The following is a 24387-nucleotide window of genomic DNA, read 5'->3' on the forward strand; positions in this document are numbered from 1 at the left end:
GTGCGTGTGTGTGTGAGAGAGAGAGGGAGAAGGAGAAACTTCCTGGAGCCCACAATGCCCCAATTTTTAGATATCTACATAATAGTACAGACACAGATCTCTTAGAAGTTTTGCTTTTCCATCATGTTTTTAGCTCACTGGTTACAAAGGTGTTTAAATTGATTAAAATTAAATTGATTCCAATTATTATTAACCCAGGACTCAGAATAGTGGTCCATGTGTTGCTGTGATACCAGCAGCCATGTAGAAAATTCACTTGTGAATATTCATATTTAAGAAACTGGCAATAGTGATTTTGTTAACAAGAAAGGCTTTTTGCTGATTGGTTTATGGGTGTCTGGGCAAATAAGCCTTACTTTCATAAGACTGCATTTTTAGTTATGTTTTTGGCAGAATTTCTCTCAGGAAAGCTTCAACAAGCTCCAGCGTGAGCCTGTCTGTGTGTGTCTGATGCTTGGCCTCTGACAGCAGCCAAGTCATCTCTCTCAGAGAGACTAGCCAAGTGAATACGGACAGCCAGTGATGTGTAAACTGTGTCCTGCCACAGGCGACTTTAAAGTCTGCCTTATCAGTGGGTTATACATATATGCTGAGGTCAAAGGAAAACTAAATATACACACACCAGCACTTTGGTGAATTAACTCGAGTCTTTGCTTTAATCTGTGCTAAGTACAGTAGGAGGTTTGGTAGTACATATGAAGATAAGTTCACACATGCACAGAAACATCAGAAGACACATGAAAGTATAGATATTTCTATTTTAGAAAAAAAAATCCATCGTATCTTGTTTTTTTCTTTACGTTTCTTTGAAGCTGTTTAATATAATCTAAGTTGTAGCTCGTTTGTGCAAGTGTCTCTCTTTTTTTCCTTTGATGCTTTTGATGATATGTTTTCCCTGTTCTACCAGACCCAGTGAAAAATGCAGGGAGCTTTCCTGTAGTTTAATATTCTTCAGGCTGCAATAGGTTTCTGCTCAACCACTCTGCTCAGAATATATGTCTTATTCAGTTTTGAGAGTGTGGTAAACCATGTTTTATCTTTGCAATCATAAATTCTTTTTACATTTTGTTTTGCTTTGAATACTACAGATATTATTTGTCATATTATCGGTAGTGTTTGTAGTTGAATAGTGTTATATTATTATTATGTGTTAGGATTTGATCAATCCATGACGTGCACAAATGCATTCACAATGGTCTTTAAAAGCAAATACATTTTTTCTCTCTAACAGCTGCTGTATTTACTTTCCTCTTCAGTCCTTCCTGTACTTGGTCAACCTCCTCTCCTCTTCCCAGTCGGTGTGGCAACTGCTGGGCCGACAGTCTTTGGCCAACAAAAGCGAATACACCCTGAGGGAGATGCCAACCTCCATACCTGTAAGTGTTTTTCTTCTTCTTCTTTTCCACACACTGCAGTTTTTTTTTGTCATCCATCTGAGGGCATGTTTGCACTTTTTATTTGGCCTCCAAACACCACCCACCCATTTGTTTTACTTCAAACGCATTCAAATAAACCCTCTCACACTGAGACTGATATACGTTCTCCACCTTACCCATTGTAAATTTCCACACAGTTTTCGTTTTGCACCCTATCCGGTGCATTCTTGTTCAAAGCCTCTCATTTTACTCCACAGGATTTGATTGACAGACTGATTGCCGTGAATTCGGATGGGAAGATTCATTCTCTCTTCCACTACGAAGAGAGTCACACATTCGGCCTAAGGTGGGATTCATTATTTTTTTCATATTACTTAACATCAGTGGGGAAGTAGACGATATCAGATTATCACCTGGTGACTGCACACACACTTCAGCCTCTGGCAATAGGAGACTGGCATGGTGACGTAATCGGCCTTAAAATGCGGCCTTTAAGGCTGCAGACCCTGAATTGGGATACAGCCTCTGAATCGCTGCATCTTGTAGCTGTGTCGTCTTAAATTGGTCATGTGATTTTGACGCGCCGGCGCGTCCGGCAACCCCAGAGGTTTAACTTAATATTTAAGTGTCTCTTGGTTTTAGACTAGTTGTTTAGTCTAATTTGATGTTTTAAACCAGAAAAGGAAGAAGAGGGCTTAGAATTACAGGTAAGAACTGCTCAGTGGTATGTGATAAACTGTAAATGTAAAGCTTACAGGTCAGTCCTCATGTTTTTAAATCAGATTTTGAGTCTGTACATGGCACATTATGCTTTTGCATGTTGTGAAATGTGCTGCAAAACAAACTGAGGTAAACTAACTGGTTTACTGTGATGGATTTAAAGTGCGTGTGACTGGTGCGCAGTGGCTGTGGTGCTCACGGTCAGAGTTCAGTCACAAAGAGGGTAACAGAGATGAATTTAAAGTTAAGGTGATGGTGCTTAGATTCATTCACAGACTGAAACCTTCACACCAACTTTATCCTGTGTCTCTTAGTTTTAGACTAGTTGTTTAGTCTATTTTGATGTTTTAAACCATATCACAGGGTTTTTACTTCACCATTTACGGGGTTTTAACAAGCAAACAAAAGACAGATCGTGATGTTTGAAAATGTTTTGGAAATATTCTTTAAAGATTAGATGTAAAATACGCAGAGGATAAATTCAATTGGTTTATTAGTTTATTACATAAGTTGAAAAAAAGTTAAACAAGTAAATAAAGAAACAACGTAAAAGAAAAGTAAACAAAACAAATCGGTAAATAAAGGAAAATGGTAATAAGAAGGGGAAAAAAAAGAAAAGAGAAAACCCCAACAATCCCCTCTGAGCAAGCACTAGGCGACAGTGGGGAAGAAAAACTGCCTTTAAACGGGCAGAAACTTCCGGCAGAACCAGGCTCACGAGGGGCAGTCAACTGCCGGGACTGGTTGGGGTGAAAAAAGATGAAGGAGAGAGGGAAGAAGTGTTAGGAGAGAAGGGGAGAGGAGAGGTGAAAATTAAGATGGAACAGAGGTGGAGGGAGACGAGGTGACGTCAGCAGTAGAAAAAATAGAAAGAGTAGAAAAAGCAGGAGTGTCCCTCCTCCAGAAGAAGCGGAAACGTTTTTTCTTCTTTTCCATGAGCTTTTCCACGACCACTTTTTTCTCTAGGATGAGGGTTCTCAACTGATCGGTTGTTTCTTCAACTTCCTTCTCAAGTTTCTGGCATCTTTGCTCCATTTCTTTTAATAGATTGCACTTGTCTGTATTTTGCTGTTGTTTTTCCTTGTGCATCTTTTCTAACTGCTCATTTCTTCTTGTGATTTCTTGAAGCTTACGCTGCAGGTCTTCATTTATTTTCTCTTGTTGCTGCTTTTGTGCAAGCATTTCAGCGTTTTCACACTTCAAGTTGTCTGAGTTCAACAACATCTCATTAATGACCTCTGAGTGTTTTTTCGCCATTTCATTGATCCTACGCTGCATCTTTGAACGTCGTTTTTCCAATACTTCTCCTTCCAGTTCAGGTGTTCTGTCCTTCATTGTATTAATTTGTTCAGTTGTAGATTTCTTCTCTCCAAGTCCTGGAGAATACGTTTTTTTTCTTTTTCCTGTTGCTCTTTCTCTTGAAGAAGCTCTTTATTTTTGCACTCTGTTTCATCCAGCCTGACTGGATTTGGATTTATTGAAGAAGGACCACCAAAATCTTTGTTCTATTTGGTGTACATGTTAAGAGTTGCTGGACTAACAGTTGGTTTGATTTGCTTCAGAGAATCCTCAAAGTCTTTTATCTTAATGTTGCGCACCTCAGCAGCAGCTATAACACGGACTTGTTCTGGTGCCAACTCTCTTATTGGGCCAAGTGCAGCATCTTTGGCTAATGCTGTCAAATCGCTCCCTGAATATCCTTCAGTCACTTTTGCAAGACAGGACAGTTCGTCTTGGCTCAGTGGACTCCCGTGCGTTCCCAAAAGATTTTTCAGCAGCGTAAATCTTGTCTTCTCATCGGGTAAGGTCACATATACTCTTTTTGCAAAGCGCCTTAATATTGCTTCATCGAGCTCCTGGGGCCTGTTCGTTGCTCCCATTACAAGTACTCTGTCATCCTTTCCTGACTGCAACCCGTCAAACTCAATGAGGAACTCAGTTTTTAAACGGCGAGAGGCGTCGTGCTCCCCCTCCCTCCTTTGACAGAGCAAGCCGTCCACTTCATCGATGAAGATTACTGAGGGCTGTCTCTCTCTTGCAACTGCAAAGAGTGCTCGTACGAGCTTCTCGCCTTCTCCCACATATTTGGAGGTCAAACTAGCAGCACTGATGTTGAAGAATGTTGCATTAGACTCTGCAGCAACTGCTTTGGCGAGCATGGTCTTCCCATTTCCTGGTGGGCCAAATAAAAGCAAGCCACGTGCAGGAGCTCTCAGACCAGTAAAGAGATCAGGTCTTAAGGCAGGAAGGATGACAATTTCTTGAAGTGCTTGCTTTGCCAGATCCTGCCCTGCGATGTCATCAAATGACACAGTCGCTCCACTGTATACAATTTCATTTGTAATTAAGCTGACCAGTTTACTGTCCACATTCTTTTTCATATCCCTCTTCGGGGGCTGTTTCACAGCTGCCGGTCTTCCATTCTGAGTTTTTCCCACCCGAGTGGTTTTCTTTGCATCAGTTATTCTTAATGGAGGTCTTACAGAAGTGGAGGGTCTGATGGTGGTGGAAACACCTGCGGGTTGACTTTTAGGAACTGACTTTGGCTTACTTGCAATTGTTTTGGTCGACATTTCTCTTGCGCGACTTCCCCCCTGTTCACAGTCATAACACGGTAAACTAGTCATAAACGAAAACGTTTAGGCTATTTATCGCATTTAAAGGTCTTTCTTTGGGACAACGTCACAGAACACAGAAACGTCACAGGGCTTTGGAGCGTGATGTTACAGAGGTTTACAAATACTTTCAAATATAGCTCTGGTCGAACGTTTGAAGGCTGCGAACAAACTGACTAAAACTTGCTGCTCCTGACCCCTATTTATAGAAAAACTTCAAAGGCTCAAAGGCATGTGCTTGTGACATCATCACATGTCCTTGTGACATCATCACATGTCCTTGTGACATCATCACTCTTCATGAATCAGATTGTCACATGACATTTTAGAATGGGGATGTTTTTTTTTAAACCGTTTTCAAATTTAACCCTCTGTGGTCCAGGGTATAATTGGCCGTTCTTGACTATTTTTGATTTTACCTCTATATTTCACCTTTAAAATATGTTTTTCTTGCCTTATTTGGCACCATTATTTTCAGCACAACCTCAAATATCTGAAATTTGAGTTATTGTTTTCATTTTGGTATACTATATTAGCACAGTTGATCTAAATTAATAACACAATAAATTGTGTGTGCATCTCCTGTTTTGTCATGGTTGTATGTCCCGGTTCGTGACAGGCTGCATGAGCTCATCTGGTGGGAGTGTAGTACTGTAGTATTTCAGGCATAAAAACGTGGTTTTCACAGACCTTGTCACAGGGTCTGAGTCTAAGATTCAAATTGTAAACACACAAACACTCAGGCTTGCTGCAAACCTTAGCTGATCCCCCGTGGGCTTAATTTACTGCCATTGTTTACGCACCATTGTAATTGCTTCTCTAGTTTGGCATTACACTTTAATTATGGAATGTAATTATATTTTGTCTATTTTTAGTTGTGGCATTGTGTTGTAATTAATGAAGGGCCTGCACACTCCAATATCAATTTACAATTTAAATTCTCCACAGCATGTTTAACTACATTATGTTGTGCCTTTCCAGAATCCCAGATTTACTTACACATCTCCCTTTATGATACATTAGTACTACATTTGACCTAAACCTTTTCCATCCTTTTTCCAAACTCTCATTCATTTTTTACCTGATAACCAAAAACTGTGATAGTGAAAGGCTGAAATATTTCTAGGGGTATGAGATTTCTGTGTGTTTTCTGTAGGTGAGCAGCTGCGAGAAGTTTGGCTACGGGGTGATGGTGACACAGGTGGCAGCAACTGCTCCGGGAGTTGTGGCTCTGCACAGTTCAGGTACTATTGCAGTTATTTGGACACAACAAACACTTGTCAGCTGTGATGCTTAAGGCTTATATTATAAGTTGTTGTTGTTGTTTTTGTGTTGTCGGTATAAAGGAGACTTAAGGCAGCTTAGGGAGAAATGTATTTGTCAAACCGTTTTTGTTTGGGTAAGAAAGAGTAAGAAGAGGCGTTCTTTTTTGATAAATGGATTCACATATCAGTTGTATACTGATACTAGGTTTATCCATATGCAAAAGGCTCCAGGAAATACCGTACTCTTGTCAAAAGAGGTCAAAAAATGAAGCTAGTGAACAAATATTTTAATCCTGCATTCTTTCTATTGGCTAGAAGGGGCGACTCAACTGGTTATGGGAAAAGAAGTCTGATTACTTATCAGCCCTTCGCTTATAACAGCACCGCTGCGTTCTGAAACCTATTCTCTCCTATGACTTTACCCACGCAAGAACAGTTCCCTGCTGTGTTGAGCAGCGCTGGCTGTGGAGCACTCATGTGTTCCATGATGTGACATATGTTTGTGCCATCGATAAAAAGGCAGACTGACAGAAAGAAGGATGACCTCAAAAAGTGATATAGTCCAGACAGAGCTTACAAATGATGGGCCATTTGCTAAACCTGCAGCACACACTGCTTTCTATTAAATACTGCACGTGCAAAGTATGTATAATATGTGCTTGTCCAATAGATATGCTGTCTTAGCAGCTATTTACAATGTTACATAAGAAACAAATGTGGGATCCAACCACCATGCTACTAAAGAGACACTGTGCGTTTCCCCTCCAAAGCAAACCCTCCACTTCAGTGATGGAGTCATGCAATTATTCTACTGGGGTGAAGACAGTTTAATTACAGCATCACTGCAATAACAGTATCCATCCAAAAAAAAAAAAAACATCAAATAAAATTTTAATTATTTCTAAATAAGAAATTCGTGATAAAACAGTTTTCCAATTAACCACTACATAACAGTAGTGTCTAGTTCTTATTTGGTAGGAAATGTCCACCAGTGCTGTAACGTTTTCAAAAATAATAGTAAAAGAAAAAAAGCATTTTGATGAAAAACTAAACCAGCGTGACCTACTGTACAAGTTTGTTTAGGCTGCTTTTGCAGCAGTGCTCTTTATAAAGTCTCCAGGGTGTGATAGTAATAAATCATCTGTGAATGAAACCTTTTACACGTTTAAAATCACTTTGTCTGCCATAGGCAAGAAATCTGTTCCTATAAATACACCGTTTAATTATGTGTTCGCATTGCAACTGCTGCTCTGCCAGAAGTGTAGGTAGAGCAAAGTCAACCTATACATTATACATATCCTCATATTTGAACATTCAATATCAATATATTTTCCACATATTGTGAATATAACGCTGAGTCCTGCCTGACAGCACATTCCCATGAGTGTGCAGAGAGGGAGAAACACGCAAACACCGTGACGAGACAAGAGCACGGGCAGTGTGATGTTACTTCACCTCTAGATGGCACTATTGCACAACCTACAACCTTCTGCATCGTTTCACTGGAATGGATGACAAGTACAGTGCAAAAACAATAACAGGAACAAACTGAGTCCGATATGATATACATATTTATGCCAAAAAAAAATGCCCGTTTGATCTTGTGTTTCCATGTAGGAACAGGGAAAAATGTCTATATTGTGTTGTCTGGTTCACCTCGGCAGAGTTCTATGGCTTTGGCAGGAGGGTTGAGAGGAAACAGAAAGGGCCTTTACCGCCTGCACCTGGCATGTTTGTGATGAAGCAGCTGCCTCTACTCCTGCTGAGCCTCCTCCCTGTACCTCTGAACCCGAGTGAGCAGAGAGCACCGACGGTCATGCACACACACAGATACTGTACACTTCAACAGACACTGGAGATACAAATGATGGGCCATTTGCTAAACCTGCAGCACACACTGCTTTCTATGTGAAAGAACCATTCTGTGAGAAAAACTCTACTGCTCATTTGATCTATGACCTCTGAAAAACAGTTCATGATTTCCATTACTATTCAATTATAAAAAAAAAAAAAGTACATTCCCTGGGTTATACAGCACTGATATGCAAAGCTTAATTGTATATCTGTAACTCTAGAACTGCAGTATTTATAGTTTTCTTAGTTTAATATTTCAATTTCATATTCTTCTTCTAAGTATAAAATCCCTTTTGTTATATTTGTCTCATTAATTTAACTGAAATACACTGAAAATTGCTCACAAATTAAGGTTTATGTGTCAATACAAATGCAGGTTTTATTGCTGGGAGCTTCCCGTGATGCACTGACTATTTCTTCTTCCATGACACTAATGTTTTGTCTTTGCTTCATCATTTATGTACTGTACTGTATCCCCAGTTTTCCAGCGAGGGCTGCGTACATTTTGATTGCATTAACGTTTTTATCCAGCCTTTATGTGCAAGCTTGAGCTGCAAAATTCAAATGTAGTTACTGACAGGCCAAAGTGCAACAGGGAAGAGATTAAATGGGATCAAAGGGAGTGGCATTATAAATTCCTTCCTTCCTGAGATTCAAATCCTCCAATCAAAACGGTGCCAGCAATGCAAAGACAGATTTCTTTAAAAGATTGGACACAATAACAAAGTCAGTCGTTTATTTATTAAAGCACTGTTAATAATTTTAGTTGCTGCTATTTCAAATAAATGTTTGGTACAACAAATTTCTCCGTGTTCTGTCTCAGGCTTTATTCGGGCCCTGGTACTAGAGCTATGGTCTGTTCTTGAGTGCAGCAGTGACGACATCAGAGTGGTCCGTCCCAAACCAACTCCCATTGACCCCACAGATAGGAGTTGCATTAAGGTATTGTATGTATGTGCGTGCGTGTGTGTGTGAGAGAGAGGGAGAAGGAGAAACTTCCTGGAGCCCACAATGCCCCAATTTTTAGATATCTACATAATAGTACAGACACAGATCTCTTAGAAGTTTTGCTTTTCCATCATGTTTTTAGCTCACTGGTTACAAAGGTGTTTAAATTGATTAAAATTAAATTGATTCCAATTATTATTAACCCAGGACTCAGAATAGTGGTCCATGTGTTGCTGTGATACCAGCAGCCATGTAGAAAATTCACTTGTGAATATTCATATTTAAGAAACTGGCAATAGTGATTTTGTTAACAAGAAAGGCTTTTTGCTGATTGGTTTATGGGTGTCTGGGCAAATAAGCCTTACTTTCATAAGACTGCATTTTTAGTTATGTTTTTGGCAGAATTTCTCTCAGGAAAGCTTCAACAAGCTCCAGCGTGAGCCTGTCTGTGTGTGTCTGATGCTTGGCCTCTGACAGCAGCCAAGTCATCTCTCTCAGAGAGACTAGCCAAGTGAATACGGACAGCCAGTGATGTGTAAACTGTGTCCTGCCACAGGCGACTTTAAAGTCTGCCTTATCAGTGGGTTATACATATATGCTGAGGTCAAAGGAAAACTAAATATACACACACCAGCACTTTGGTGAATTAACTCGAGTCTTTGCTTTAATCTGTGCTAAGTACAGTAGGAGGTTTGGTAGTACATATGAAGATAAGTTCACACATGCACAGAAACATCAGAAGACACATGAAAGTATAGATATTTCTATTTTAGAAAAAAAAATCCATCGTATCTTGTTTTTTTCTTTACGTTTCTTTGAAGCTGTTTAATATAATCTAAGTTGTAGCTCGTTTGTGCAAGTGTCTCTCTTTTTTTCCTTTGATGCTTTTGATGATATGTTTTCCCTGTTCTACCAGACCCAGTGAAAAATGCAGGGAGCTTTCCTGTAGTTTAATATTCTTCAGGCTGCAATAGGTTTCTGCTCAACCACTCTGCTCAGAATATATGTCTTATTCAGTTTTGAGAGTGTGGTAAACCATGTTTTACCTTTGCAATCATAAATTCTTTTTACATTTTGTTTTGCTTTGAATACTACAGATATTATTTGTCATATTATCGGTAGTGTTTGTAGTTGAATAGTGTTATATTATTATTATGTGTTAGGATTTGATCAATCCATGACGTGCACAAATGCATTCACAATGGTCTTTAAAAGCAAATACATTTTTTCTCTCTAACAGCTGCTGTATTTACTTTCCTCTTCAGTCCTTCCTGTACTTGGTCAACCTCCTCTCCTCTTCCCAGTCGGTGTGGCAACTGCTGGGCCGACAGTCTTTGGCCAACAAAAGCGAATACACCCTGAGGGAGATGCCAACCTCCATACCTGTAAGTGTTTTTCTTCTTCTTCTTTTCCACACACTGCAGTTTTTTTTTGTCATCCATCTGAGGGCATGTTTGCACTTTTTATTTGGCCTCCAAACACCACCCACCCATTTGTTTTACTTCAAACGCATTCAAATAAACCCTCTCACACTGAGACTGATATACGTTCTCCACCTTACCCATTGTAAATTTCCACACAGTTTTCGTTTTGCACCCTATCCGGTGCATTCTTGTTCAAAGCCTCTCATTTTACTCCACAGGATTTGATTGACAGACTGATTGCCGTGAATTCGGATGGGAAGATTCATTCTCTCTTCCACTACGAAGAGAGTCACACATTCGGCCTAAGGTGGGATTCATTATTTTTTTCATATTACTTAACATCAGTGGGGAAGTAGACGATATCAGATTATCACCTGGTGACTGCACACACACTTCAGCCTCTGGCAATAGGAGACTGGCATGGTGACGTAATCGGCCTTAAAATGCGGCCTTTAAGGCTGCAGACCCTGAATTGGGATACAGCCTCTGAATCGCTGCATCTTGTAGCTGTGTCGTCTTAAATTGGTCATGTGATTTTGACGCGCCGGCGCGTCCGGCAACCCCAGAGGTTTAACTTAATATTTAAGTGTCTCTTGGTTTTAGACTAGTTGTTTAGTCTAATTTGATGTTTTAAACCAGAAAAGGAAGAAGAGGGCTTAGAATTACAGGTAAGAACTGCTCAGTGGTATGTGATAAACTGTAAATGTAAAGCTTACAGGTCAGTCCTCATGTTTTTAAATTAGATTTTGAGTCTATACATGGCACATTATGCTTTTGCATGTTGTGAAATGTGCTGCAAAACAAACTGAGGTAAACTAACTGGTTTACTGTGATGGATTTAAAGTGTGTGTGACTGGTGCGCAGTGGCTGTGGTGCTCACGGTCAGAGTTCAGTCACAAAGAGGGTAACAGAGATGAATTTAAAGTTAAGGTGATGGTGCTTAGATTCATTCACAGACTGAAACCTTCACACCAACTTTATCCTGTGTCTCTTAGTTTTAGACTAGTTGTTTAGTCTATTTTGATGTTTTAAACCATATCACAGGGTTTTTACTTCACCATTTACGGGGTTTTAACAAGCAAACAAAAGACAGATCGTGATGTTTGAAAATGTTTTGGAAATATTCTTTAAAGATTAGATGTAAAATACGCAGAGGATAAATTCAATTGGTTTATTAGTTTATTACATAAGTTGAAAAAAAGTTAAACAAGTAAATAAAGAAACAACATAAAAGAAAAGTAAACAAAACAAATCGGTAAATAAAGGAAAATGGTAATAAGAAGGGAAAAAAAAAGAAAAGAGAAAACCCCAACAATCCCCTCTGAGCAAGCACTAGGCGACAGTGGGGAAGAAAAACTGCCTTTAAACGGGCAGAAACTTCCGGCAGAACCAGGCTCACGAGGGGCAGTCAACTGCCGGGACTGGTTGGGGTGAAAAAAGATGAAGGAGAGAGGGAAGAAGTGTTAGGAGAGAAGGGGAGAGGAGAGGTGAAAATTAAGATGGAACAGAGGTGGAGGGAGACGAGGTGACGTCAGCAGTAGAAAAAATAGAAAAAGTAGAAAAAGCAGGAGTGTCCCTCCTCCAGAAGAAGCGGAAACGTTTTTTCTTCTTTTCCATGAGCTTTTCCACGACCACTTTTTTCTCTAGGATGAGGGTTCTCAACTGATCGGTTGTTTCTTCAACTTCCTTCTCAAGTTTCTGGCATCTTTGCTCCATTTCTTTTAATAGATTGCACTTGTCTGTATTTTGCTGTTGTTTTTCCTTGTGCATCTTTTCTAACTGCTCATTTCTTCTTGTGATTTCTTGAAGCTTACGCTGCAGGTCTTCATTTATTTTCTCTTGTTGCTGCTTTTGTGCAAGCATTTCAGCGTTTTCACACTTCAAGTTGTCTGAGTCCTGGAGAATACGTTTTTTTTCTTCTTCCTGTTGCTCTTTCTCTTGAAGAAGCTCTTTTTTTTTGCACTCTGTTTCATCCAGCCTGACTTTCAGCACTTCGTATTTTTTCTTTATGCCTTTGAGTTGGTCCTGCATTTGTGTGACCCCTTCCTTTTTCTGTCCGAGGATTTGTGCAGTTTGTTCCATAGCTTCATCAAGCGTTCCTTGGAGCGCCTGATTCTTTTGCTCCATGTTTTGGAGATCCCTTTGCATCTCCCCAATAGTAGCATTCGCGCGTTGAAGCTGGGCAGACGTTTCTTTTAATTCAGCACTCTTTGTCTTGTTTTCCTTCATCAGGAACAAAATCTTCTGTCGTGCTTCACCAAACTTTCCTTCCCAGGCCTCACTAATAATTTTTGTGTAAGGCTGGCGTTGCTGTTGTTTTTCCAGCTCTTGATTTCGTGCTTCCAATTGTCTGCACTTCTCCTCCAGTTGAAGCTTCTCTTCTTCAATTTGTTTAATTTTTGCATGTAGGTCGGAGTTTTCCTGTAATGTCCTTTGGACTGATGAGGCACCAATGGATCGTGTCATATCAGGCTTCCCTCTTGAAGTGAGTGGCCGGCCAGACCTCGAAGGAGAGGCAGCAAGATTGTTTATTCTTTGTTGGCATTTTCGTGGATACATTTTTAATCCTGTGCACAGTGACTCTGAAGAGGTTTACAAATACTTTCAAATATAGCTCTGGTCGAACGTTTGAAGGCTGCGAACAAACTGACTAAAACTTGCTGCTCCTGACCCCTATTTATAGAAAAGGCTCAAAGGCATGTGCTTGTGACATCATCACATGTCCTTGTGACATCATCACATGTCCTTGTGACATCATCACTCTTCATGAATCAGATTGTCACATGACATTTTAGAATGCGCCCCCTGCCGCCATCACAGTAGGCCAGACAAAGGATACAGCTTCAGCTATGGTGGTACGTGTGTAGTCGGTTGCAATGTTAGATCTCACGATCGTGAAGGCAAGAAACTGGATTAATCTTTTAATCGTTTTCCATCCTGGCGGCAACGTGAGGGATCCCATGTATCCGATATCACCAAACAAAGACGCCAGGCATGGATTGCAGCGGTGAGACGAGCGGATATCGAGTTCCGTGCAATCCCCAGCTTTTTGTTGGTTTGCTCGCGGCATTTTCTCTCCGGTGAGTTCTAAAGTAATTCATATCACTATCCGATTGTTGAGTCTGACGTCACTAGCCGTGTCTGGGCCTAAACTCTGCTGCAGGTCCATATATCAAATGATCACTGTGGCATTACTGAGAGTTAAAACACTGTCTTAAGTCTTTCATCTTTAATAAAATTATCAGCGTTCTGCTCTACCAGGTGTAACAACTGAGTTAAACATCCAGGCATCCATGACAATGGAATTTATGACATATGAGTTAGAAGTTAGCAGCAAGTTAGCTCGCTAGCTTCTATCTAAATACAATATAGCATGTCCTGACTGCGGGGTTTTGGAAACAAATTAAAACGTACAGCTTTCTTATCACTTCCAACATAAATGAAGACAGAAAACTAAACAGCAGTGACAGTGGCTGCAAATTTTACCAGGGTTTTAGTCAAATGCCCCCCTGTGATTTTACCTGCACCCTGCGATTTGATTTTTAGTTATTTTAACAGCAAACTGAAGAAAAGCCTTGACTCCGTTGCTCCACTCACCACCAAAAAGATTAACGTAAAACATGCATCACCCTGGAGAAACGAAGAAGTCAAAAAACTCAAAAGAAATTGCAGGGCAGCAGAAAGGAGATGGAGGAAAAATAAAAATAATATCAACCATCAAATATTTTCCGAGCAATTTAAAATGTACAATAATACATTAAGGAAGTCAAGAAATTCATACTTCGCCAAAATAATCAGTATTAACAAAAATAATCCCAAGGTCCTCTTTTCCACCATAGATCATTTATTTAACCCTGATTTTAACAGCTCCCAAAGAACCCCCACAGACTCGCTCTGTGAGCAGTTTGCAGACCACTTCAGGGGAAAGATCAGCGCCATCAGATCTGATATTTTATCTAATCGCGATATGATTGTAAACACATCTGAGGGCTCGATTGTACCTGAGGAGACACTGGACAGCTTTGTCCTGGTTAATGCTGAGAACTTTCAGAAGGTTTTCTCCACAGTGAGACCCACCACATGTCTTTTAGATCCAATCCCCTCTTCACTCTTTAAAACACTTTATGGATTTTTTGAGGCTGAGCTTTTATACATGATGAATTGCTCTCTTCAGTTGGGTGTCTTCCCTGCTGCCTTTAAAACGGCGGTGGTGAGGCCCCTTCTGAAGAAGAGCAATTTGGATTGTAATGATTTTAATAACTACAGACCTGTATCCAACTTACCATTTTTAAGTAAAGTCTTAGAAAAACTTGTTTTTACTCAGATTACTGATTTTCTCAATGATAGACAGATCCTGGAGATATTCCAGTCTGGATTTAGGGTGAACCACAGCACAGAGACGGCTCTCCTAAAGGTTTTAAATGATCTTAGATGTAACTGGGACGCCCAAAAGCTCTCAGTCCTGGTGCTGCTGGATCTAAGCGCAGCCTTTGATACAGTAGACCACGCTATTCTTTTAAACAGACTAAAACACATGGTGGGCCTCTCTGGTGCTGTACACAACTGGTTCACTTCCTATCTCTCTGACAGATCTTTTATGGTGAGTATGGATACATGCTCCTCTAAGATCCATAAAATGACATGTGGTGTGCCTCAAGGGTCGGTTCTAGGCCCTGTACTTTTTAATTTGTATATGTTGCCTCTCGGCAGTGTCATCAGGAGGCATGGAGTGAACTTCCACAGTTACGCTGATGACACGCAGCTGTACATCTCCGTGTCTCCTGATGACACCAGACCAATGGATGCCCTTTTTAACTGTATCTTGGATATAAGATCTTGGATGGCAGAAAACTTTTTACAGCTTAACCAGGACAAAACTGAAGTTTTAATTGTCGGTCCTGAAGCTCAGAGAGAGAAACTCTTGTCTAAATTAGAGGCATTTTCACTATGTCCTTCGCTACAAGTGAAAAACCTGGGTGTTATTTTTGACTCTGAGCTTGGTTTTATCCCACATGTTAAACATGTAACCAAAATTGGATTTTATCATCTAAAAAATATAGCCAGAGTCCGCCCTATTCTCTCTCGGGCCAACACGGAGATGCTGATGCATGCTTTTATTGCCAGTCGCATTGATTACTGTAATGCCCTGCTCTCTGGTCTTCCTAAGAAGAATATTTCAACTTTACAACTCTTGCAAAACTCGGCAGCTCGTGTGCTGACGAAGACCAGAGGGCGGGCCCACATTACACCGGTTTTAGAATCGCTGCATTGGCTCCCCGTGTGTTTCAGGATCGATTTTAAAGTTCTTTTATTGGTTTTTAAATGTCTTAATGGTCTTGGGCCTTCTTATCTCTCAGATCTGCTTTTACCATACGAACCCTCGCGGACCCTGAGGTCCTCTGGTACTGGCCTTTTGATTGTCCCTAAAGTCAGGACACATACTCACGGAGAGGCAGCTTTTCAGTGGTATGGTCCTCGTCTGTGGAACAGCCTGCCGGAGGAGCTCAGGGCCGCAGAGAACGTACATGTTTTTAAGAACAGGCTCAAGACCCACCTTTTTAATTTAGCTTTTACTTAGCGTTTATTTATTTTTTATGCTTATTTATTCTATCCTGTTATTCTATTATTAATTTAGGATTTACCTAATATTTTTTGATTTTATTCTTATTCATTTTTTAATCTTCTTACTCTATTTATATTTATATTTATATTGTATCCTGTTCTTATTTATTTTATCATTTTACCCTGTATATATCGTATTGCGTCATATCTCCAGTGTTTCCTCGGAGGGCGCTCTCTGCACCGGGGCTGTTATTGACCGTGGCTGCTGGTCTCTGGGGTCCTCTCAGCCTGGTTGGGGGGCTCCTTGGCCTCCCTCCGGCTGTGTGCCCAGCCCGGAGGCTGCGGTCTGTGACCGGCTCCCGGTGCAGACGGCTCTCTGTTATAATGTTTCCTCACTTGGCTCATGCGAGCCCAGCCCAATTTTTACTCTTTAAGTGTGCGCGTGTGTGTATGTGTGTGTGTGGGTGGGGGTGGGGGGATATATGTGTATTGAGAGTGTGGGGAGTGAGTTGGAGGGTGGGGTGGGCTGCTTTTAACTATGTAAAGCACTTTGTGCTACATTTTTTCTGTATGAAAAGTGCTTTATAAATAAAGCTTGATTGATTGATTTGTAGGGTTACTGAAGTTGGGCTAGCTGGTATATAATGATGTGCTACGTGACCGCTAGTAACACAGCTATGTTAGCACAATATAAACACGCTAACTTTTTTTCCACTCGATAAAAGTTAACGTGAGTGTTCTCGGTGGTCAGGAACAAATGTAATCGCATGGCAGGATGCTGTAAAAGGACCAAACCAAAAGGCTTTTAGTGGGGTTTTTTTCAATGCGCTGCGGTCATAGATAATGAGATAAAACATGCTAATGTGTGATGCTGCAGAACCACGTCATGTCGACTGAGTAGCTTTTGATTTGGCATTATTGCAGGCAAACCAGCATATGAAATGGATGTAACAAATCCAGACTGGGCACCAACACTGCACATGGGGCACGACGACAAACCTGTGTCAGACTCGGACCGGCACGCAAGGCGTATGCAACGGAAGCGAAAAAGAGCACCCATTGCAGGTAAACACCCCCCTCTGAAAACATACTAAATTGCTCTTATGGTACACTAATCCGCACATAACTTAAAGATGAATCACACACCTGTCATTGGAATATTGGTGTACATTAACCTTAAGTCTATGCACTATTTTTTATCTTACAGGCTTGATGATCGATGAAGGTCTGACAGAAGAACAACAACCATGTCATGGAGGCAGTGGACAGCAGTTGTGTTGGACAAGTGGAGGTTGACGTACCAGCTGCAAATGTGGACAGTGGTGATGGGAGTGACAGCGTCACGGAAGCTGAAGGGCAGACGAAGGACTGTGTGTGCAGTCAACAGGGCAGAGCAGAAATAAACCGGCTGTTGGAGGAGAACAGACTGCTTCGAGCACAGTTGCAAAAGACAGAGCTGAATGAAACTTTCTTAAAGGACGATACCGAAAAAGTAAGATATTACACTGGACTATATTGTTATGCAGTCTTAATGTCCCTCTTCAACACTGTCAAAGATTTCCTGCCAATACCGAAGAAACTGACAGGTTTCCAAATGCTCTTACTCACACTAATGCGTCTGAGACTTGATCTTCCAGTCCAGCATCTTTGTCATCTATTCCATGTGTCGCACAAAACACTGTCTTCTGTCTTCACCGATACCATTGATGTTTTGTATGCCCACTTAGGAGCACTGGTGCACTGGCCTGAGAGGCACTGTCTGCAGGCGACAATGCCTCCACAGTTTACTGAAACTTTTGGAAAACGAGTAGCAATCATTGTTGACTGTTTTGAGATTCGAACAGAAAGACCATCTAATTTAAAGGCACGCGCACAAACATACTCTCATTACAAGGGTACACAGACCATAAAATACCTCATCGGGATTACACCCCATGGAGCTATTTCTTTCATTTCCAGGGGATGGGGGGTCGTGCATAGAGCAGGGCGATATGGCCAAAAATATTTATCACGATATATATTTGAAAATTTGCGATAACGATATAACCGACGATATAATTGATGCGAGACAAAATACAACTCCACAACATTACTAGCGCAAAAAGACAACCTTCCATTTATTTTCACCTAAACAAGAAGCTGGTTTTTATGTACATTAAAGCTTTATAAAAATGTAACAGTGCAAATGCAAATTCCTTGCTGAAAGTTTAACCAAAAGGCATTTCCAGTAGAAATGGGCTGACATATCCTGAGCATAACCATGTATAATATCCACTGAAGTTAAAAAGAGGTGCTTTGCAACATTAAACTGCAGTGTGCAGTACGCATTTTTCGGACCATAAGGTGCACGGGATTATAAGGCACATTAAGCGAAACAAAGCAGTCAGATAAATCAAACTTTATTAAACTCATTCTTCTTGCTTCCTCCACTTCTGTACCATTGATTCATTAATGTTGAATTCTCTGGCAGCTGCTCTATTCCCATGTTGTTGCAGTATATTAATGACTAACCTGGTATTGTGGATAGATTATCTCAGTTGTTCTCCTGACTGAAGTTTGGTCCGTTTACAGCATCCTGCCATGCGATTGCATTTGTCTCTAACCATGAAGAACCTTCACGTTAACTTTTATAAGTGGAAAAGTGTTAGTGTTCGTCCTCCAGCTTCACTGTTTATGTTATGCTAACATAGCTGTGTCGCTAGCGATCACGTAGCACATCATTATATACCAGCTAGCCCAACTTCAGTAACCCTACAAACGTCACTGCTGTTTAGTTTCCTGTCTTCATTTATGTTGGAAGTGATAGCAGAGCTGTACGTTTGATTTTTTTCAGAAATCTCTCAGTCAGAACATGCTAAATCATGCTTAGGTAACTAGCGAAACTAGCGAGCTAACTTCTGCTAGCTTCCTGCTAACTTCTAACTCCATTAAATGTAATAACTTTTTGTTTTCATGGAAGTTAAACTTTATAGTTACACCTGGTAAAGCAGCAATGCTGATCGTTTTACTAAAGATGAAAGAATTTAGACAGTTTTTAACTCTCAGTGATGCTGCAGTGTTGTTTGACCTGAAGCATACGGAGTTTAGGACCCAGATTACTCCCAGATTTAAGAGCATCTTAGTCCGACAAATACGACAATAACGACGACCGCTTGCATGTTCTGCAAAAAAATGTGCTTTGTCGTGTATCTGACAGACAAACACCAAACCAGTTCCACATCACGGAAGTTGCACCATTTTTACAAACCAATTCTGGTTCATCTGTTTCACTCAACAATCGGCCATGTGCGTATGAAAACAAAGGCACTGCGCATGCGCGTTTTACTCCCATTCTATCGCGATATTTCATTTTCCTATCGTTGCCTAACATTATACCGGTATTACCGTGAATGGTATAATATGGCCCAGCCCTAGTCGTGCATCAGATAAACACATCATAGAGAGATGTGGCATTCTTCAAAAGCTGTTACCAGGGGACGTAGTATTGGCTGACAGAGGCTTTGACATCAGAGATGCTGTAGGAATGATGTGTGCGGAGGTCAAGATTCCAGCTTTCACAAAAGGCTACTGTCAACTTGATGCAAGGGACGTTGAACAAACGAGAGCAATTGCCCACCTGAGAATTCATGTTGAGCGAGTAATAGGTAGTTTGCGCAACAAGTTCAAAATGTTACACACAGTCTGATTACTCTTATCATGTGAGGCTGAAGACACAACACTTCTTGATAAGATCGTTAAGGTTTGCTGTGTTTTTGTTAATATGTGCCCCAGTGTTGTTGTCAAACCAGGGCCAAATGACACTTGCTCCTGTTGAGTATTCTTAAAGCTGTTCTTTTGGATGTACTGTACATTGTAAATAGTTGTACTTTGTGTGAAGTTGTTTTAATAAAACAAAAAAGAATAGTATATTTGTTTGTTTTTCTTTATTATAGATCTATTCACATGTACACAGCAATCACATAAAAATGAAATGCAAACTATTTACATCGCACCACACAGCTGTCATCAATCTTTAACCACAACATGAAACATTACAGGCTATTTAGAGCAGCACGTTGTTTCGAGAAGTATTTCCCAACAAGTTCAGGAAGGCACATTTTACGAAAGAAGTCTTGTGCTTTCTTTAAGCGCGGTTTCCAGAAATCCACAGCAGGGAAGACGCGAGTCACAGCAAGGTCTCTCTGTGTCCACACAACGAGGCCACAGTGGCTGGCGCCCGTAACAAAGACTCAGCGTCTCTGTTGTGTAAACACGCCAGTGATTGGGGTAATGTGGGTGACTGTGTAGTGTAGTTGGTGTAATAGTTTTCGACTCCACACAGTCACTGCTTTGCTGTGCTTCTGCAGCGTATCCAGTAATGGTGACAAATCCTCCAGCGTTGCAATAGGAAGCTGCTCTTAAGCGCAGAAAGAATTGTTTCCAGGGATTTCTATTTGTATCCAGCTTGGCGTGCAGGATCCTTTGTGTAATCTATGCTTACATATGTATTTTACACACAGACAATGTGAAAAATACAACACATTGCTATGGATTGATGCTGAAAGTGCTAATTGCACTAAAAAATTTAGCTGAAAAAAATAACACCAACTAAATAGATAAGCATGTCTGTTAACAAAAACCCCCAAACGCTTTACCCAACTGGGGTTTTTCAACTACCTCACTGACAGAATGAGCCCAGGTATTGCCAGTGCCACTGATGGAAATGAGCCACAGCAGCTCTTCAGCACCTACAAATGAGACCTGCCCACACCAACAAGCAAGAAGGGAGACCAGGTGGCGAGCATCGCCACACTTTCCAATCCAATAAACTACCATTGCAGTTAGTAGTAAGTGGTTGATTAGTGCAGCAACAACAAAAACACACTGAATGTCATTTTAAAATACACAAAATGTTTTATTTTACATTCTATCGAAGTTCCTGCTGGAAAGTGCTGTACTGTACAAGATGCTTCCCTCACCGCAAACTCAGGTTTACTGCTGGATAAATTTTATTTCCACATTAGTCAACTCAACAACCAAGACAGAGCACAATAGAGACAATAAGGGGGTGGCTGTAGCTCAGGCGGTAGAGCAGGTCATCTGCTGATCGGAAGATTGGTGGTTCGATTCCTGGCTTCCCCCAGTCTGCATGCCAAATATCCTTGGGCAAGATATTAACCCCAAATTGCTCTCCGATGCATCCATCGGAGTATGAATGTGTGTGAATGTTACTTAGAAAGCACCTAGAACAATGTGCTTGTGCGAATGGGTGTGAATGGGTGAATGCACAAGTTGTGTAAAGCGCTTTGAGTGCTCAGAAGAGTAGAAAAGCGCTATATAAGAACCAGTCCATTTACCAATATGTGCACTGGTCTAATGATGTTTATGGCTCCCAAAGTATCGAGTATTGAGGTCTATTGCACTGTTGACTATTTACAAAAGTATTGCACAAAAGGTATTGCACAGTGAGGTGAAGAGGCACTACAGCTTAGTTGTTCCCCCCTCCTTTGTCCTCCTGTTTCCCCTCCCTCTCCCCTCCAGAGAGGAGTTAAACAGTCTGATGGCGTGTGGGACAAAGGAGTTTTTAAGTCTGTTAGTTCTTGTCTTGGGGAGAAGCAACCTGTCACTGAACAGACTCTTCTGGTTGTTAATGGCCGTGTGCAGAGGATGCCTGGCATTGTCCATAATGTCCATCAGTTTCTTTAGTGTCCTTTTCTCTGCCACTGTCACCAGGGTGTCCAGCTTCATGCCGACCACAGAGCTAGCCTTCCTGATCAGTTTTTCCAGCCTGGATGAGTCCTTCTTTGCTGTGCTGCTCCCCCAGCACACCACAGCATAGCACTTTAAGAATCTAAAAGATAACAAAATCTGATAGGTAAAAATAACATTTTGAACCAACTAGGTGGTTCCCAAAAATCTGGCGTGCTGTGAGTCCTTAAAAAAATTGAGGAAACCGGAAAAGTAGCAGGACTAAATAACTCTGTACAGCAGATGAACTGTATCTGGAAATCATGTCCTTAAGATGTAGAAAAATATAAAGAAAAGCAAAGACTTGAAGTACCTGAGAGATGCACTGGCCCTTTAATGGATCCATCTGCTGTTTGCTGAAGCCTCATCAGAAACGGTCTCAGTGGAAGGCTGTCAGGAAGCCATTTTTAGTGAAGAGAAACAGGGAGAAAAGGCTGAGGTATGGTAAATTACACGAGAACTGGACTATATCAGTGGCAACAGGTCTTACAGCATTATGAATTCATATTTGACATTTTTGGTTCAAATAATTGTTGATATGACTCCAACAGAGGGTGTTTACATCCATCTGTAAAACACGATGAAGGCTCTGCCAGTGGTGTTGGGAATCTTGAGAAAGCTGATGGAAATATGAACCAGATATTAAGATTTTCATTAATCATGCAGTCCCAGCTGAAAAGCATCTAGTTGGAAAAGGCATATTTTTATTCATTACGACAATGATCCCAAACACACGGTGAATGCAGTAAACGTATACCTAGATCAGTCATGGATTGGCCTCCCCAGAGCCCAGACCTCAACATTTATTAAAGCAGTGTGTTCCGGAAAGAGAGAGTCCAGGCTATGTTCGATAGTAAAGGTGGCCATACCAAATATTGACTTTCAAGTACATTTTTGCCTTATGTACTGTATTTCCATTTATGTTTGCACGTTTCAGTGAATTGCTCTGCCTATTTCCCATTTTCCCAGCAGAATATAACGAAATGAGGATGCCTCAAGACTTTTGCAATATTGTATCAGAAGGAGAAAAAAGGTGACAAATGTCCCAGTTCTTCGTGGTTAATCTTGTTAATGTTGCCTTCTGTTTTCTAATGGTTTCCTGCCAAAAACCCTAAAAAAGTGTTCTCCAACCTCGTGAATTGAAAACACTGGATTTGTTATAGAATAACTTCTAATTAGCTATTATTTCACAGAGGAAATAAGATAATCGATAAAAGAAAAAAAGACGTGAAAAGGAGACAATAAAAGAAGCCCCTTCCTTTCCCACATGTGCTAAACTTAGAGCCAAAGCCTCACCCTGCCGCTTTCCGCTTCATTAGAGCTGTTTAAACAAAACAAGTTTAAAATAGGGTTTCTATCTGAAACAGCACATGCAGTTAAAAGGCCAATGTGGAAAATAAATCCTTGTGATTATAGTTGAACAGGAAGCAGCACTTGCTCTGCCTTTCAGCCCCATTGAACAAGACGTCAGCAGCTCTATGGAGGTAGTTTAGTCTTTTTTACAAATTCAAAATTAAATATGCGAGCACTCAAAAATTAAGGTTCACTGAGAAATGTCCTCATTTTTTAAAAAGAAAGGCATATTCCTTGTTATTTAATACAACATTCAATTGATCAGAAATGTTAGAAATCATGGTAAATGGGCTCATCAATACAAAATCATGATTGTCTTTTTAATTGTATAACTTTGTAGACTACTTTTCCCAAACCATCACTCTAGTGCTCCACTGGCACCTCGTATTACTTAATGCAAGTAGTTTACAGGTGTTGTGTCGTGTCTTTCTACAGATGTAGAAAGGTCAGCTACTCAAGAGACCTTCCCCAAATCTCCCTCATCTTCATCTTCGTCAACGAGGCTCTGTCGGTGATCCTGCGCTCAGTCCACTCAGCTGTCAATCACACACTTGCTCAAGGAGGTCATCCTGGTGGACGACAACAGCGATGACGGTCAGTATAGATTAAATATTTTCTTCAGCTAATACCAAATAAGAAGAGTGGCTTTTTCGCCCTCTGATTAGAAGATGGTTTATAGTGAGTGAAACACAGAATTTCCATCTAAAATCCACTGAGTCATCAGCAGGATTTCTACTGAAAGCAACAAAATACACATCAAATTGTCATTCAGCATCCCAGAAATAATTATCTTATACAATAAGTGTCATGTAACCTGAATATAATTATATAATTAAGTTTTATATTATTATAAAACTGAAACTAGTGAATAACCTTTGCACTGTCCTCTTCCTGCTGTGACAAAACAAATTTCCCACGTGTGGGACTAATAAAGGTTATCTTATCTTATCTTATCTTATCTTATCTTATCTTAAAAAGGTGGCGCGGTCGTTGATGCTCAGGAAGCAGTAGACCCCCGTTGGTGTTGTTTAGAGTGAGTTGGAGCTTAAAACAGCACCGCAGGGAGCTGAGTGAGAACTTTTATGTCATCTCTCTATTTGCATGTGTGCTTCTGTATTTCTTTATTTATCAACTGTGTTGTTGTGGTGATGAATTTGTATGTTTTTTATGTTTGTTTTCAGCTTTTGATAGTGTAGCAGTGACAATAGTTGGCATACATTAGTGGTTATTTAGGATAGGATGAGCTAATAAGCCATCATGTCTTTGTATTTTGCTAGGAAAATGGGAAATAGATGCAGCAGTTTACTGAAACTTGCAAACATAAGATGCCAGATGCATCTCTCAGGTTGTGTGTCAGTTTTGTGTTATTTCTTAAGGACACAACTTTCAAATTCTGTTCGTCTGCTGTAGATGTTTTTATTTAAGCTGCCAGTTCTTTTGTCCTCTACTTGTTTAGTTTCTTGACATATGTCAAGTTTTTGGCTAATAGCTCTTTGGTAATCACCTTGCTGGTGTGTTATCGTTGTCATTTTTTGTGCAGGAA

At 40.5% G+C, this 24387-nt stretch overlaps 1 protein-coding gene, 2 long non-coding RNA genes and 1 pseudogene across 5 annotated transcripts in view; 2 read left to right on the plus strand and 2 right to left on the minus strand.

Annotated features, from left to right (window-relative positions):
• The window catches only part of LOC308385971 (polypeptide N-acetylgalactosaminyltransferase 17-like), a 68931-nt pseudogene that overhangs the window by 16748 nt on the left and 27796 nt on the right, over nt 1-24387 (plus strand). The window contains exons 8-15 of the transcript in view: nt 1232-1376; nt 1634-1722; nt 5868-5955; nt 7641-7769; nt 8654-8772; nt 10044-10163; nt 10421-10509; nt 23280-23438. The product of the transcript in view is annotated as a polypeptide N-acetylgalactosaminyltransferase 17-like (transcript). The remainder of the gene's footprint in view (nt 1-1231; nt 1377-1633; nt 1723-5867; nt 5956-7640; nt 7770-8653; nt 8773-10043; nt 10164-10420; nt 10510-23279; nt 23439-24387) is intronic.
• LOC308385981 (spastin-like) lies at nt 1729-5858 on the minus strand. Its single transcript, XM_080865228.1, has one exon. The coding sequence runs from the start codon at nt 4721-4723 to the stop codon at nt 3602-3604; it is 1122 nt and encodes a 373-aa protein (XP_080721354.1). The 5' UTR covers nt 4724-5858; the 3' UTR covers nt 1729-3601.
• LOC308386017 lies at nt 10527-19670 on the plus strand. The gene is made up of 3 exons (XR_013969687.1): nt 10527-13282; nt 16689-16829; nt 16972-19670. It is a non-coding gene; the product is annotated as an uncharacterized lncRNA (long non-coding RNA).
• LOC308386018 lies at nt 20638-23377 on the minus strand. Of its 2 annotated transcripts, XR_013969688.1 has the most exons (3): nt 23254-23377; nt 21805-22110; nt 20638-21594 (listed from the first exon to the last, which is right to left on the minus strand). It is a non-coding gene; the product is annotated as an uncharacterized lncRNA (long non-coding RNA). The 2 variants fall into 2 exon arrangements; XR_013969689.1 differs by having other exon boundaries at nt 21805-23272.

The sequence above is a fragment of the Rhamphochromis sp. 'chilingali' genome (assembly GCF_963969265.1).
Source record: "Rhamphochromis sp. 'chilingali' genome assembly, chromosome: 18".
NCBI classification, from domain to species: domain Eukaryota; kingdom Metazoa; phylum Chordata; class Actinopteri; order Cichliformes; family Cichlidae; genus Rhamphochromis; species Rhamphochromis sp. 'chilingali'.

Bases quoted from the DNA above. Each gene is read 5' to 3' on its own strand.
- LOC308385981 (XM_080865228.1), bottom strand. From the start codon at position 4,723: ATGACTAGTTTACCGTGTTATGACTGTGAACAGGGGGGAAGTCGCGCA.